The following is a 17,258-nucleotide window of genomic DNA, read 5'->3' as shown; positions in this document are numbered from 1 at the left end:
CAATATTTAAAGGGATTCTGCACTTCGGAACACAATGGGTGTTAAAGATTCTCCAAGAAATGTTTAGCTCATTGATTTATCGCATGGCTTATGCGAATAAATGTTGCTCACAGAAATGCCCAAAACCAGTGGTGATGCCGCCCTGCAACGCCGCTAAGTGGGCGAATCGTATGGTCGAAATTTGCACCAATGACGACCTGAAAATGCTTAACATTTGATGCGAACGCCACGCCAAATTGCTGGTTCTACAAACTGCAAATTCGGGAAACTCATTTCCGTTGTGGTGTACAAGCTCAGTAGTGCTGAATTGTTCCACAATTACACCTCTGAAAGAGTGAGAAGCGCTAAATGGTTGTTCTACAAGTTTTTGTTTTCATCGCAGGCCCATTGAGATATCGAACAGGTTTTTGTTCATATAGGTAACCAATGCAGATACATATAGGTAACTGTTTTACAATTTTTTTTTCAGAAAAGCTGTGAAATAGGAAGAATAAGCAGAGTACATTACTATCCAGCCCTTGATATATCCTATTCGTTCTTGCTATGCAAGCTGCATATTAAGTTGTCCAAAAACTAGTTTGAGGATTTTTACCAGCGGAGAGTATAATTTGACAAGAAGAATTTTTTAAAATTACCATTCGTTCGAATCAGACGTCAGGTAAATTTTTTGGCGCAGCATAGCGGTCGCCATCTGTTGGGAATTGCGGCAACCACAAGCTTTCCGTAGCAACCCATGTTATTTATTATAAAACTGTGACTGATGGGAAGTCCTTGCACCTACTACTCAATAATACTTGAGTAAGTGCTTTTTTGAGCCAACCACCCTGGTACAATCTGCTTCGGGATAGTTCCAGAAATGGCAGCATCTCCACTCCGTGGATGATGGCGAGGGCGCGGAGTACGGGGACTCGAAACGACATCTAAGTTGCACCCTGAGTGACATCCGATTTGCGCCCCGACCGTCATTAGATTTGAGCCGTGAGTTGCACCTTGATTATTCCCTAAGTGAAACTGCAACTCACGGCTCAAATCGAATTTCGCTTGATTTTCGCTTGATGCTGGTGTGCGCACGGATGGACGCGGACTGACATTGGGAGGTCCTAAGGTACTCCGCACCGTTACAGGCGAGGAAGTGAGCCGTTTGACTCTCGGGTACTAACTCACGGTCGTATCCCAATAAATGTAATAAAAAAAACGGTCGTAGCCCGATGGGTAAGACGACGGACTCCAACTCTCTCTGGTCAACCGGACACAGGCTCGAATCCGGCCGGTGCCTGTGTGATTTTTTGCGATTGTAAATGCTATGCGCACGGACGCGGACGGAAATTGTGCGGTCCTAAGCTAGTCCGCACGTAATAAAACGCGAGTTCCAGCCGTTTACTACACGCACCCGGGAGGAGCCCAAGTATTGAAAGGAGACAGGAGTTCTTAATTGTGCACAACCCCATCGTCAACTGCCTAATTACGTCAAGTAAGAGTTAACAACTGACAGCAGAAAAAGCGTAAATGATGGGACAAGCAACAACAAGGCGATACATAGAGCATCGTCCTTTTGTTCTTCCTTGTCCCGTTGATTGCCCTGTTTCCGCTGTCTTTGAAAATGCGCCAACCAGCCCAAATTTCTACATTGTTGAAGTATTATTGGTGTAATTGCTATAGTATCCCAGACGGGCATGGCCCGGTACTACGCTAGTATCTGATAATTTTGTAGTGCTCTTCTAGTCCTAGTGTATCCTGTGCGATATGTTTGTTTTTGATTACAGATATACGCGTGTACGATAAGCGTTGTACACAGTTTTTAAATTCTACTCGATGTTGAAAGGCTTTTCCATTTCTTTGCTGTAATGTGTAACATTCTTTGCAGAGCACCCCCCTCCCCAACAGCCTGGATCGTGTAACGCCCTGCAATCGCACAAAAAATACAGGTTTGGCAGAAGTATCACTTTTACGCTTTATAACAGCGTAGGCGGAGATAATTCGTAGAAGAGAAATTTAAAAACCAAAACATACGAAATACAGAAAAAGCAAAGTTTTTCACAAACGATTTTCCAAAATCAACAATTTGCATTTTACACAACTACCCCCAAACCGAAGACTAAAGAAATTCCGAAAAAAACGTTCGAAATAATGATAAAAAACGATAATGAGTGAAGCGTTTAACGGCCTGCATTTTCACAAAAATGCAGATTTGACGGAAGTAACGCTTTATTCGATTAATAGCGTAAATGGAGACAAGTGAACAAACAGACTTTTACGGAAACCAATAAAAAAAATAAAATGTTCACATAAATAATATGGTAGAACAAAAAATATGTATATTAAACATCTCCCCCGAAAACCGAAGTCTAAACAAGGAAAGTCCGCAAAAAAACTTTCGAAGTAGGAATAAGAAATAGCGAAAACGGACCAACCGCGCACTACGCCTTTCATCTTCGAAAAAGAAAAAAAATGCGCAGTAAATACGCCTCATTTCTAGAACGGTGTAAATGTGCCCCATTGGCGAAAAGAAATAAAAAGGAAACTTAGAAATAATTATATAATTTAACATATTTCGCTGCTCATAGTCATATGTGGCTCTAAAAAACTCGCCCTCTAAACAGGCGGCGTAAGAATGCTCCGCATTAGTAAACAATTCTGCGAATTTCTGCTGTATTCTTGAGAGTGTTGCTATGTTTTCGCTCATATATACTTAGTTCTTGCCTACTGCTGTTTATATTTTGCGTTTTCTCTGCGTTTCTACTAAGAATTAGGAATAGAGAGCTATAATATTTTGCTTCAAACCTTCGCGCGTCCCATAAAAGGAGCGTAAACAATAACCAGGCCATACGGACGCTTTATTTCTATACACTGCACAGACGTCATTTCGATTACGCAACCTGAAGGCAAATCAGTTTTGTTTAATGTTGGATTTTGGATTTTCATTTCTTGGCAAAACCGAGGGTGAGCTGGGACTGCGGTTCTGCCGACGTGACCAAATGCTAGTAAAGTTGTGTTATGCGTTCCTCCTGGGTGATTGTGAAAAGGATTTAATGCACCGAGTTGAAGCGAGCGACTACCTCTGTATTGAGCTCACAAAATAACGCAGACGCAGTACCTCGCACTACATTAGCAGCTACCACGTAGCCTCTGTACGGCTGACATTTCCATTTTGGGGTTTAACATGCCGAACTTACACGTCACACATTCAGCCGTCCGGTGTGTACACAAGGAACAAAATTCAGGGTCTCTGACGTTCATTGCTCTTCGAAATTTCGTATACACGGTACTGCAAACTGCACATTGCTGTTCCTTTAGGGCAAGGGCGAGAAAGAATAAACGCTCTGAATTGGAGATACGAGTGATATATTGCTTGCTCAAAATAATGTACAGGTTGCGAATCTGACTGTTTAATTAGAGTAACAATTATTGTAAATGAGCCCGCTTGCCGGGATACTTCAGTTAGAGGGTTCAACATGCCTAACGGACACCTGGTTTTTAAAAAAAGCAGCGGTACACAAGGACTGATAATTCAGAGACTGCAAAGTCCTCAGTGCACTCCGAAATTTTGTATCACCAGAGGGGTGTTTTTATTACTGGCAGCTAAACCAGCACAGTGCATGGCCCTGGAAATAAAGCCTGTCTGTTTTGCTGAGATATTTACGTTTCTTACTATAAGAATCTTTTCAGACCAAAGGTTTTGTCCTACTTTTCTGCAAGGCGAACGCAGCAGTATAGCTTTTGTAGTGCCCAGTCTTAAGCAACCGCTGCTGTGGTTTTGCGTCGCTGTCGGCCTCGTAGTCTCCGAGCGAACGAACAGTACACCGCAGAGAGACCCCGGAAAGCGGAGGATGAAAGTATAATGAAGGTGTGAGGTAGAGGGCGGTGTTCTAAAGCTACGCGAGACAAAGCTACGCGAGACAAAGCTACACGAGAAAAAGCTACGCGTAGTGGCTAGCATACGCTAACATTACGGGGGCGGATTCGGGACCCGACTGGGAAAGTGCGCTTACGTTCTGCGGAGACGGGCACCCATGCCTCGCCAAGCCTGTGTATTCTTTCTTGTCATGTACGACCTCCTCGCCGTCCCCGCGCGCGCATGCGCAGTCGGGTCCCGGTAAGCCGCCGCCGTAGAGTTTGTGTAGGCTAGCCGCTATGCTAGAGAGAGAGAGAGAGACAATTTTATTTTTTTCCAGTTGTTTGTAAGGAGGCCTCCTTCCTAAACGGCGGCCAGCAGCCCTTGGGCCCTGGCGGCGTTTTCAGCCAACTGGACGGCCCAGAGTTGGTCTTTTGGGTCAGAGCTGAGCAGCACGGTCTCCCACTGCTCGTCATTCACGATCTTACGGCCTTCTTGGGTCGCCTGAGGACAAGCCCACAGTATATGTGACAGGTCCGCCCGGTCCTTACATAGTGCCGCTATGCTAAGCGTTTTTTTAGCATAGTGGCTAGCGTAGGCAAACGCTACGGCGGCGGGTGCTGGGACATGACGGGGCAGGAGCGCATTCGTTCCGCGGGGGCGGGCACCCATGCCTCGCCAAGCCTGTGCATTTGTTCCGCGGTGAAGTACGACCTCCTCGCCGCCCCCGCGCGCGCATGCGCAGTCGGGTCCCGGTAAGCCGCCGCCGTAGAGTTTGTGTAGGATAGCTGCTACGCTAAGAGTTCTAGCATAGCGGCTAGCGTACGCAAACGCTTCGGCGGCTGGTGCCGGGACCCGAGTGGAAAGGTGCGCATTCGTTCAACGGGGACGAGCACCCATGCCTCGCCAAGCCAGTGCATTCATTCGGGTGACGGGCGACCTCCTCACCGTCCCCTCGCGCGCATGCGAAGCCGGGCCTCGGCAACCCGCTGCCGTGGCGTTAGCGTACGCTAGCCGCTCAGCTAAAACTCTTCACGCAAAGGAAAGTTTGACATTTACCTAAATGCAGCCATACGGCTACATGGGAAAGCCATTCAGCTTTCTCAGAAACTTCGCAGTTGAAGAAAAATACGTCCTGGTCCTGATCCTGGACCAGGACAAATTTTTCGTCAACTGCGAAGCTTCTGAGAAAGCTGTATAGCTTTTCTATGTAGCCGCATGGCTGCATTTAGGTGCATGTCGAACTTTCCTTCGCACAAACTTACTCCACCTTGGGTATTTCCCCTAAATCTCGTCGAATAAAGCTCTGTACGTTTGCGTGTGGCGGGACCCGACTGGGCCGGCGCGGATTCGTTCCGCGGGGACGGGCACCCATGGCTCGGCGAGCCCGCGCATTCGTTCCGGTGAGGGGCGACCTTCTCTCTGTCCCTGCGCGGGCAGGAGCAGTCGGATCCTCATGACCCACCGCCGTAGCGTGAGCGTGCGTTGACCCCTATGCTAAAACTCTCTACTCTAGGCGGTGGCGAGGCGCTGGGAGATAACGCTATAGCGTTATCTTTTTAGAGACGAAGGAAATGCTTTGTCTGCAGCTCTTAACCGGCGGTCTGAGCAGACGCTCAGCGCCGCGAACGCTATAATGCAGAGGTACGCGGCGCTGAAGCAGCAGTTATGCGTCTCTCAGAGACCGCAACATGATGGCGGAAGGGGCTATCTACTTGCGTATGAGCGTCAGCAATGCGCTTCGAAACCTTTGGTACGTCTGATAAACTTGGTGATCTTTCTTCTGAAAAGTTCGACAACGGCTTCCTGGTAGTCGCTGTCTACTTCTCGCCTACCGCGCTCAGCAGTCACAGTGCATTTCCTGCGCCTCGCATAACCGCCCACCGACCTACACCGATGTTAGTTGCTGAGACGTTAAGGTAGATAGCAGGACAAACAGGAATTGTGTACAACTTGTGTTCGAAAACATCCCGTTCCCCTCCCTGGTAGTGCCTCCAAGGCTGTCGCCACCTCGTGAAATACTTGCATTGAACTCATCTTTCAGAACAATGCTTTGCTGCAGCAAGTCGAACCATTTCGCCGGCCGGAAAGCCTCCTTCATAACAATCAAGCACTCGAAAAGGAGTGTTTCCTCAAGAAGAAGAAATGTGTGAAGAATAAAAGTGGTCTTTGATCGTACCTAAATGTCCGTGTGCCTCAACTGATGATCCTGATGGGTGGATTATTATGGCGCAAGGCCAACGTGGGCAAAGAGCGCCAAGTCAGTGGTTAGGCATGAGGAGTGAAGTATAAAACACTAAAATGCCTCAACTGCCTCAACATATTTTGCACAGTCGAAACACCTAAACAGCTGCGCTCAAATTTTGCATTAGGAAGTATCGTAATCGGCAGCCCCGTTTTTCTGATGATGGCACTTCCTCATCGCCTTAAAGAAACGCACCTAGGAAAGTTAAGACACCTCCCTGCGGTATCCGTGCATGGCTTTACATCTGTTCTACCCGCCGTGGTGGCTCAGTGGCTAAAGCGTTGCGCTGCTGAGAACATAGGTCGCGGGTTCAATTCCCGGCCGTGGCGGCCGCTTTTCTGGTAGAGGCCAAAAGCAAAAACGCCCGTGTGTACGAGATTTCGGCGCACGTTAAAGATCCCCAGGTGGTCAAAACTAATCCGGAGCCCTCCACTACGGCGCGCCTCATCGCCTCCGTTGCGTTGACGCGTTAAACCCTACAAACAATCAATCAATCAATTTAAATCTGCTCTCACCGACTAGGTTGGCGCAGCCGATGATGCGAAAGCACCAGTGCAGGGCCGCACAGGGCAGCAGCGAGGTGACCAGCTTGGTGGCGCGGCTGAGCCGGACGTAATGCGCCGCCAGGCCCCGAGTGTCCTCGAGCGCTAGCCAGGGCACGACGTAGGCCGACACCCAGTAGGCCATGGAGAAGAGCGCCGAGAGGCCGGCGTGCCTCAGGAACAGGGAGAGCACCATGGCCGAGGTGATGTAGTGCAGGCTGAAGAGCAGCATGCACACCAGCACCACCGCAGTGTCCGTGCCCTCCAGGAAGCTGCTGCTCAGGTCTCCGTCGCGGTGCTCCACGAACGCCATGTAGGTCACGATGAACGCGACGCTCACGAGGCCGATGAACATGGCTGACAGGAAGTGGCCCAGCCAGTAGACCGCGTCGTTCAGGCCGCTCAGCCGCAGCTTCTCGCGCAGCCCCGACTGAGCCTCGGCGCTCAGGCGCGTCACGAGCACGGTGAAGGGCACCAAGTAGCCGATGCCGAGACGCACAATCATGAGCCAACGCTCCGATTCCGCGTCCACGGGCAACGGGCCTTCGCTCATGCGCCGCGACGTCATGACGTACTGGCGTCGCCGTGCGCCGGTCTTCCCCTCCCTGGTGGCGTTGGCGAGGATCTCCGCTGTCTTGGCGCGCACGAGAGCTATCTGACAGTAGGCGACGCTCTCGCGCTGCGACACGGGGTTGGGCAGCGTTGCGAAGCTGGGAAAAGCCTTGCCGCGCCTCGCAACGTACTCGGCCTGGTCGAAGTACCGCACCGTGAACTCGAGGTCATTGGCGCCGTTGGGGGAGCCGAAGACGAGCGCGATGATCCGCTGCTCAGGCCCACTATTGGGCATCGGGCAAAGTTTGTAAAAGGCGCGCAACATCTTCTCCTCGGAGCTGTAACCCTGGGTTCGAACGCCACGTCCTTCCTTCGACACGAACGCCGCCTTCACCAATCTCTCGTTGCCAGCCTGGGGCGTGTACAGGATCTGCAAAAAAATGACACTAAGTAACTGCACTGCACCGCACATTTAAGAATAGCTTTTTGGATACCTAAACAACAAAAGTTTGCTTCGGCTGTCTGTCTGTCGGCCTACTGAACTAGCCCAAACCACCGTTCTAACGCAGTTCTGTAGGCCTGCTTGGCTGTGTGCCTCGTGTCAGCCAGGAATGTTACTGGTAAGCGCGTTACAGATCCGCATGGAATTAGCGGATGTTCGTTCAGGGGAAAAGTAGTGTAAAGGTGAAGCAAAGTAGGGAAAGAGGTGTACAGAGAGTGATAAAACCGAAGGAGAGGACTGGGAAGAGAATGCGGCGAGTAGCGAACAGGTGACGACGTCGAGGACACGTCTCGGAAGAAAATGATTGTGTGTGTTGGGGAGGGGGGGGGGGGGGGAGGGCACAAGTGCGATTGGAGTGAGAGTAGACAAACGAGCGGGAGAGCAGCAAGAAGAGAATGGGTAGTAGAGATGGAGATAGAGGAAAGGGGAAGGTGAGTGCAACGAAAGAAAGGGAGAGGAAGAGTTGAATTCATTGAGAGAAGGGAAGAAACGAGGAAGAGGCGGAAAAATGTTGCTGAAAAAGGTCCGGGCTGAAGAGAGATGGGGAGAGGAGACGGAAAAAGATTAGAGAAAGGAAGGAACCGCGAGAGAAGGTCTTGGAGGAAAATTACGTGAATGGAGATGCAAGGGGGGATAGTAGGTGGTAAAGAGGGGGTAGAAGGAGAATTAGCTGTGGCGATGGTATTATAGAATAGTGAGGTGAAGTGGACTGTTGTTGTAGGAGGAGGATGAGGGAGAAGAGTAGGGTCTATAGAGAAAGGAAAAAAGAGGGAGTAGAGAGAGAGAGAGAGAGACAACTTTATTAAGGCCTGCACTTTACCTACAGGCGCCCGAACCCCGGTGAGGGGGCAGCACCGTCGGCTGCTGGCGTTTGAGGGCCGCCAGCGCTAACTGGACAGCCTCCCGCTGTGCGTTAAGATCGGTATGTGTTACAGCACTTGCTAGGCGTGGCGGTAGCACGTCCGTAGCACTGTTTTCTACTGCACAGTTCCATAACATGTGCGCCATAGTGGCACGATCGGCACCGCACACCGCACATACGTCGCTTGTGTATAAGTCCGGGCACACATGTTTTGCGATTACAGGTGTCCACATTGCGCGAGTTTGTAGTTGCCGTAGCATCGTTGCCTCTTGCCTGGTGAGCTGTTTGTGAGGCGGCGGGTATTTCCGCCTACCTTCACGGCACCAGCTCATCACGTCTTTGTAGGAGGTAATTGGCTCCATGTCTTCGTCGTTGATTTCCTCCGCGGGTTGGGGGTTGTGGTCTGCGCTGCGGCTAGTGAGCGCACGCGCCGCCCGATCTGCCCCTTCGTTGCGGTTCTCTCCTGTATTCATTGGTCCCATGTGCGCCGGGAACCATTTAAGCACCACCGGCATTGCTCTTTGTGTGAGGGCCCCGCACACCCTGGCCGCGCATGGAGACACGTTGTTTTTGGCAAAGTTCATAATCGCGCTTTTCGAGTCGCTCAGTATCGTTGTGCAGTTGGGGTTCGCGAGCGCCAGCGCTATGGCTAGCTCTTCGGCCTGTACTGGGTCCCGTGCCCGCACGCTGCCAGCCGTGCACAGCTTCCCGGAAGTCGCCGCAATCACGACCGCAGCATACGTACCCGGCCGACCCGCCGAAGGAGGCATAATGAATACCTTCTTCTGCAAACCGGAGAGGCAGAAGTGCACGTGGAGGAGCCCGAATGGGGAGCATAAAAATGAAATAGACTTCATGTTATGCGATAACCCTGGCGTCGTGAAGGATGTGGAAGTGCTCGGAAGGGTAAGGTGTAGAGACCACCGTATGGTGAGATATCGAATTAGGCTACATTTGAGGAAGGACCGTAACAAGCTAGTACGAAAGAAGCCGATTAATGAGCTAACAGTAAGACGTAAATTAGAAGAATTCAGGATCGCGCTGCAGAACCTATTTCAGCTCTTACCGAGGAAGCAGGGTTTACGACACAGGAAGCCGGCGATAACCTTACACGCATTATCACGGAGTGTACAGTAGAACTAGGGGGCACGATGGCTAGACAGGATACCGGTAAACTTTGCCAGGAGACGAAATATCTAATTGGGAAACGGCAAACTATGACAATCTCCACCGCAGCTGACAGAATAGAACTAGCGGAGCTTTCGAAGTTAATTAGTAAGCGTAAGACAGCTGACATACGGAAGTATAATATGGAGAGGATCGAATACGCTGTAAAGAACGGAGGTAGCCTGAAAGCAGTGAAGAGGCGTCTTGGCGCAGGGAAAAATCAGATGTATGCACTTAAAGATAAGCAAATCAATGTCATCACAAATAGGGATAAAATAGTCACAGTGGCCGAGGAGTTCTATAGGGACCTGTACAGTAGCCGGGACATCCAGGATAATGCCGAACGAGACAGTAGTTCAGAGGAGATAGACATCCCACCAGTAACGACCGAAGAAGTAAGAAAGGCTTTGAAAGAAATGAAAGGGGGCAAAGCACCTGGTGAGGATCAGATAACAGCAGACCTCTTGAAGGATGGCGGAGAAATTGTACTTGAAAAACTGGAAAACCTGTATACGCAATGCCTAATTACCGCAAGTGTACCAGAATCTTGGAAGAACGCGAACATCATCCTAATCCATAAGAAAGGTGACATGAAGGACTTGAAAAATTACAGGCCGATCAGCTTACTGTCAGTCGTCTGCAAGGTACTTACCAAGGTAATCGCTAACCGAATTTCTGCAACCTTAGTTTTCAGTCAACCTAAAGAACAGGCAGGGTTTCGTAAAGGATATTCAACAGTCTACCATATTCACACGATCAATCAGGTGATAGAGAAGTCCGCTGAGTATACCGAACCCCTATATATAGCCTTCATAGATTATGAGAAAGCATTTGACTCGGTCGAAACCTCAGCAGTCATTCAGGCATTACGGTACTAGGGTGTAGATGAGCATTATGTAAGAATACTAGGGGATATCTACAATGGGTCCACAGCTACAATCATCCTCCATAAGGAGAGCAGTAAAATAGCTATAAGGAAGGGCGTAAGGCAAGGAGACGCAATCTCTCCAATGTTATTCACAGCATGTTTACAAGAAGTATTCAAAACGTTGGATTGGGAACAGGTGGGATTAAGGGTTAATAGAGAATACCTCAGCAACCTCAGATTTGCTGGTGACGTTGCCTTGCTAAGTAATTCGGGGGACGAACTACAAAGCATGCTTTCCGCATTGAACAGAGTAGAACAGTCGGCCTGAAAATTAATATGCAGGAAACTAAAGTAATGATCAATAACCTCGGGACAGCACAGCGGTTCGAGATAGGTGGCGAGGTAGTGGAAGTGGTAAGCGAATATATCCACTTAGGACAAGTTGTTACCCCGGACGCCAACCATGAGGCAGAGATAATCAGAAGGATGGGGTGGAGAATAAGAATGGGGTGGAGTGCATACGGCAGACATACTCAGAGAATGAATGGCAGGGAACCATTGTCCCTGAAGAAGACAGTGTATGACAGCTGCATCTTACCGGAACTCACCTACGGGGCAGAAACGTGGAGGCTCACCAAGAGGGTTCAACTTAATTTGAGAAAGACTCAGCGGGCAATGGAGCGGTAGATGATAGGTGTGACATTAAGGGACAAGAAAAGAGCGGAGTGGGTCAGGGAACAAACACGTGTTAAGGACATATTAGTAGAAATTAAGAAGAAGAAATGGACGTGGCAGGGCATGTGATGCGAAGGCAAGATGACCGTTGGTCATTAAGGGTAACAGAGTAGATCCCTAGAGAAGGCAAGCGTGGCAGGGGGCGGCACAAAATTAGATGGGCGGATGAGATCAAGGCGTTTGCGCGAATAAATGAGTCACCGTTATCACAGGACCGGGGTAATTGGTGATTAATGGGAGATGCGTTTCGCCTGCAGTGGGCGAAGATAGGCTGGTGGTGATGATGATGATGATGATGATGAGAGGCCGAAAGTGAGTAGGATGAATGAGGTTCAGGGGAGGAGTATAAATTAGAATAAACGTCGCTGAAGGTACTTAGGGGAGGGAGGGGACAAGGAGACAGAGGAGTTGGCGGCTAAATGGATGGAGATAACTGGAAGGGAGGCAGGGAAGATAAACGGGGAATAGAAGAGGCAGAGAAAAGCAGGGAGAGGCAATGACTGGATAACAAGATGGAAGAAGGCAGAAAAAACTTACGAAGGGCGTGAGTGGTAAGAGGGGAGAGCAGAGGAGCCGTTCTCGGGAAGGGACAGCCAAAACGCTGTCGTCATTCGACATGGTTTTCAGCCCATTAAGAAGATACAGGGCCGCTCTACGAAAGTGAGAGTTTTTCAAAGTGTGTCATGTTTTCAAAGCTACTGCTCTTAAAGATTTCTACGGCGTATTAAGGAACATTTACGTGCGCGTACCGATATCGGTAGACTGCTCATAGATCCCCCGGATTGGGAGGGAAAGGCGCAATCCTTCCAGCAGTGTTGCCCTCTCTTGCTGGACCTTCGAAAGCAGTTGATGCCATTGCTGTTTGCAATTCTATTGGCTCGTGGCACGTTCCAGTGCACGAGACCTTCATTATCCTGACGGCCATCCCGACAGATGAAGAAATGCAGGGAAAACGGACGGTTGAGATGGCTGTACAAAACCGGACTACAGCAAGTAAGCTCCAGTCAGGGCGTGTCAACTGAGATACCGTATGTCTTAGTGCATTAGCATGTCCAGCCACACCACAGCACGTGTATGGAGGCCGCTTTAATCTTCACGACTCCGGTGTACAGTGTTCGCGGGTGAGGACAAGGTAGGCTGTTACAGGAAATTACTTCAGGCGCACCATTTTTTTAGGGAGTTTATACAATATACGCTGATCAGTGAAATTTCTTATGGTTTTCACAATATAGTCGGGGATTCCATTATCTTGGTGCAGTTAGTGTGCCTTTTTTAGGTAGTTATCTTCAGTATACATGGCACACTAAGATGTTTTGGGCAGATAGTGCGCAAAACTAAATTGTAAAGAAATGACCAGCCGCCAAAACTTGCTTTCTACAGTATCATTATTGCTCCCCAAGTAAAAATACGCGAAATCATGTATTTTAAAGAACTGAGTTATAGTTTTATAAACACAATCAAAGTTTACTATTTACGCGTACAAATGTGATCCTAAGCTGATCCCCACACTTTTAACCAACATGGAATTTTTCCAACACTTCCGCCAATGCCAAAGTCTTGTGAAGCCCGCAGTTTCCTACTGCCTGGATAGGGCGACTTATTGGAGACGTAAAATTTCTTTACACTCCAGTAATACCATGTCCTTCGACAGCCACAAGACCGTTATGTAGTTAGGCAAAATAAACTACACGTTTTTTTTTTGAAAACACGACCGTTCTGAACTTCGGCGCCAGTTTAATGTTACTTAGCAACGGCTTGAGGCGAACAATGTTTTTTTTTGCTGCATTACTTCGAAACCTAGAAGTCCAGACAGCCCGAAAGACTCAAACTAACCACGAGTCGCCATACGCTACGTCGCCTTTGGAACGACGCACAGGAGACCTCGAATAGTAACCCGCCGTGGTGGCTTAGTGGCTAAGGCGTTGCGCTGCTGAGCATGAGGTCACGGGTTCGATTCCCGGCCACGGCGGCCGCTTTTCTGATGGAGGCGAAAAGGAAAAACGCCCGTGTGTACGAGATTTCGGCGCACGTTAAAGATCCCCAGGTGGTCAAAGTTAATCCGGAGCCCTCCACTACGGCGCGCCTCATCGCCTGCGTTGCGTCGGCGCGTTAAACCCTACAATCAATCAATCAACATCGCATCCCCCTTTCCTACGCCAGTTTATCACCATCCCTCCCATCGCTAGAACTATGCATTCCGTATTCAATGCGTACCGAAGAACAGCTAGGGTCATCGCCCTCAGAAAATCCTACGGAGCCAAAAGATGCTGCCAGGTACAGATGCTGCCAGGTACTCGCAAAAGTCTGCGCATGCCACCAGCGTTGTCAGCAATCATGACGGAGAGACCAGATCGGCCACAATCCCAATCCCAGACAGAGAGTGAAGAGGAAATCGCCATCGACTTCGCTGCCACCACGGGCTCAGAACACCTCACCTTCATCTCAGACTCCAAAACCGCCTATCTCAATCACCAACTAGGTTGTGTTTCTGCTCAAGACAGTCGCCTCCTGGACAGACTATAAACCCCCTGGAACTATACGTAGTCCGGACCCCAGGCCAAGAATAATTTCAAGGGGAATGAAGCGGTTCATGCCACTGACCGAGAGCGCACATTCAGGTCCTTCTCCTCGTTGACACTCCGATGGATGACCTCAAGCGACGGTATTCCAAGATGCACCAACGTCCTCGCCATCTACTAACTAAACTACACCGCGATCCTAACCGCGATCCTAAAGTTCCGCATTTACCCCCACCACACTCCGAGATGACCAGAGAGGACGCCGTTACCTTGAGGCAGCTGTGAACTACCTTCCGGAACACCGCTCCATGCCATCTACCCGACAACATACACATTGACTTGTCAAAACTACCACTCGCCAAATACTATCATATCCAGTGCGAATGCCGAAGGTCAACATAACTATAATTCCCCTACCAAACCTTACCCTGGAGCAGTGGAAGGACCAGTTTACCAACTCACACCCTCAAGACCAGCAACGACTGGTGGACAGGGCCCGCCGGTCATCAAAGGACCAATGCTTCCTCGACTAAGGAGGCCTCCCACAAAGGAACGCGTACAGTTCAATAAATGTTTATTCCTCCTTCTTCTTACAATAGTCCGAGGAAACAGGCGAGTTAGCGTCAATGAATGAACTTTTTAACGCTCCTGGGCACAGCCTCTGCTCCCGCCTTTTATGGCTTCATGAAAAATATCAGACCCACATATACAGAAAAAAATCTATAAAAAAAAGTAAAAAAAAATTGTAATGAACTTTTTGAGCCTCCCTAGAAATAACGAAGTAATGCTGGTTTGTCGATTTTACAACGGAGCCCTCTCCTCTCGAAGAAGTCGATATACATTTGTTGTGAGTAGTTTTCTGTAAGAAAATCAGCTTCTAAATACTGCAGTAGAAACTATGCTCCATCCTGGGCGACTACTCGTCCTAGTTTGTCCAATATCCAAGTACGTGTAAAAGGGTTGGAGTACATTTCTCATGATTTTCTGCTTAATGTTAGATGTATTGCCAAATGTAGATTGCCAAATGCAGAGATGCTAGACATCAGCTGAATAATACAAAACAAAAAATAAAACCTATTTAATTGCCGGAACGTGTTTTTGGGTTCCAGTGATTTCACAGGTTTAAAGGGGCCATGAAGACAAAACACAAGTTTGGTTCATTCGAAAGATTGCCTCGTTAGAATCACACTGACACCGATGTTAACGCGAACTTCGTTCAAATAAGCTACTTAATTAGGAAAAAAGGGAATGGACATGCGACCCGCTAGCTCATTTCCTGCGACAGAACTTATGATGTCATACTAGCCAGCACTGCGATTGGCGGAGGCCGCAAGAGCAAACGCAAGTTAGGCAGGGCTCATAGTCTTGCAGTACGAGCTATTTTTGCCTAAATGTAATGCATGTAGTATTCTTATTAAAGAAGTAAGAATCGTGCGGTAAACAGAAGTTACAAAAGTACAAGTAAAGGTAGAAGTACCAGAGCGCGCGGTTGTTGGTACTGCACACACTAGGCTTTTATAGCTGTACAGCAGTATGGCGCTTTCGGCTTGTCTGACACGACACCGGCCGATTGGCGTAAGCGATATTGTCTTACGGGATTCTGCTTGTCGAGTATAATCCATGTTTCACATAGCGAGTACTTTCTGCTGTAACAAAAACGAGCCAAGAGCAAATACGCGGCCAAAAACAAAAGAAAAGACGGGCAAAGGCCAGTTATGGTATGGTGGTGCCATCTGGAAGGGTTGACTTTAAACATTGCTTTTTAGTCCTCTGGAAGCGTAGTGCCGGATTCGGGTTCGCTTGAAGACCTGCTTTTGTGTTCATCGCAAACGACCTCAAGAAACACACGGTTTGGCGGGAGAATCAAAATTTTAACACAAATTGATTAATTCTTAGTGACAAAAGCATCGTTTGCTGCCGGACAAGCGCTGGACGAATAAAACAAACTTCTACTCTGTCTGCATGGCCCTTTCAACAGTTGCTTTGTAATATTCAGTTGATGCCTAGCGTATGTTTTGTCAGCAATCTTATGTGCAAACGTAAAGCCAGTACCAACTTTCCAAACTTTTCCGCTCTAATTTGAGAAGACGTGCTTGCCATCTGTGGAGGCCTGAAGTCCGTCTCGTTGCGCTCGGCGTAGTCCACGGGCTGCGTGAGGCAGGGGGGCGGTTGCTGGCTGCAGTGTGCGGGTGGCGCCACCAGCGGCCGGTCCCGCTCGACGCCGAAGAACGAGAGGAAGATGAGTGCCACCTCGAACGCGGTCACCAGGTAGTGGCGACGGATGGTCTGCACGTACACGTCCTTCCATACGATGGCGTACACCTGCGAGAGGGCGCCCATGGCCGCACCTTCCTGTCCCGCGCGGTGCTGGCGTGCAGGTCCTGCGCCGATGAACAACGCGCCGCAAGCGTCATCGAGAGAGAAGGCTGCAAATCGCTCGACTTCCCACCAAGATCATAATACGTAGCATTCTTTGCCGAGTACCCCCCCCCCCCCCCCCCCCTCAGCCAGGACGGTGTGACGCACTGCTTTTCCACAAAGATGCAGATATCGCGGAAGTTTCACATGTCATCGCTATAGTACAGTAAATGTAAAGAAGTGGTCGCACGAAATTTTTTAAAAATAAAAAATAGAAAACTACAAAATCGCGAAACGTGAAACGCCCAGCATTTCCACAATAATGCGGATTTCGGGAAAGTTCCAGATGTATTCTTTACAATAACGTAAATGGAGACAATTCCTCGTGCAATATTTTGAAAAATTAAAAATAAGACAAATATTAAAAATCACGGAAAATGGTAAAACGTATGACTCGTGCAATTTCCACAATATTATACATTTCGCGAAAGTTCCACCTCCAACCGTTTGCAATACCATCAATGGAGATACATGGCTGAGCGAAATTTCGAAAAACTAAGAAAACCAGAAAACTATAAAATAATTACGGAAAATGGTGAACTGTGTTACGCCCTGCATTTCAACAATAATGCAGATCTCGGGGGAAAAGTTCCGAATGTAATCGTTCTGACTTAACTTTAGTTAGGTTAAAACCTTAAATCGCCGCTTCCATTTGGCACCCCGGCTCTGAAACTTATTAAATCATTAGAACTAGTCCAGAACAACGCCATTCGCTTCATTCTTCACAATTACAGCAGGATAGCTTGTGTTACCTCCATGAAAAATTCCTTGCAGTTACCTCATCTGGCTACTCGCCACAAATGCAATACGCTTTGCTTGTTTCATAAAATTTATTACCACAACTCCTTTTTATACACAGCTCTCACTACCCCACTTTCGTATCTTTCGTCCCGCACTGACCACCTTCACAAAGTAGGCATTATGAGATGCCTAACACATGCTTTCAGTCATTCATTCCTCGTACATCCAACGAATAGAACCATCTTCCCGGACCAGTCGCTGGCAGGCAAGATAAC

The 17,258-nt window shown here is 48.6% G+C and overlaps 2 protein-coding genes across 2 annotated transcripts in view; both read right to left on the bottom strand.

Moving 5' to 3' along the window:
- LOC144180058 (phospholipid-transporting ATPase ABCA3-like) overlaps positions 1 to 13,746 on the bottom strand; it is a 48,705-nt gene extending 34,959 nt beyond the window's left edge. The window contains exons 1-3 of the mRNA XM_077708466.1: positions 13,741 to 13,746; positions 9,078 to 9,320; positions 6,593 to 7,601 (exon numbers count right to left, since the gene is read on the bottom strand). Of these exons, the coding sequence (XP_077564592.1) occupies positions 6,593 to 7,601; positions 9,078 to 9,320; positions 13,741 to 13,746 (1,258 nt within the window). The remainder of the gene's footprint in view (positions 1 to 6,592; positions 7,602 to 9,077; positions 9,321 to 13,740) is intronic.
- Positions 13,747 to 14,237: 491 nt separating this feature from the next.
- Positions 14,238 to 16,164, bottom strand: LOC144180057 (uncharacterized). The gene is made up of 2 exons (XM_077708465.1): positions 15,877 to 16,164; positions 14,238 to 14,252 (listed from the first exon to the last, which is right to left on the bottom strand). The coding sequence occupies exons 1-2, from the start codon at positions 16,162 to 16,164 to the stop codon at positions 14,238 to 14,240; spliced, it is 303 nt and encodes a 100-aa protein (XP_077564591.1).
- Between the last annotated feature and the right edge of the window lie 1,094 nt (positions 16,165 to 17,258).

This window comes from Haemaphysalis longicornis, unplaced genomic scaffold, assembly GCF_048455015.1.
Source record: "Haemaphysalis longicornis isolate Haplotype H1 unplaced genomic scaffold, Haemaphysalis longicornis Haplotype H1 scaffold_4, whole genome shotgun sequence".
Classification (NCBI taxonomy): Eukaryota; Metazoa; Arthropoda; class Arachnida; order Ixodida; family Ixodidae; genus Haemaphysalis; species Haemaphysalis longicornis.
This window is presented reverse-complemented; position numbering and strand designations above follow the sequence as displayed.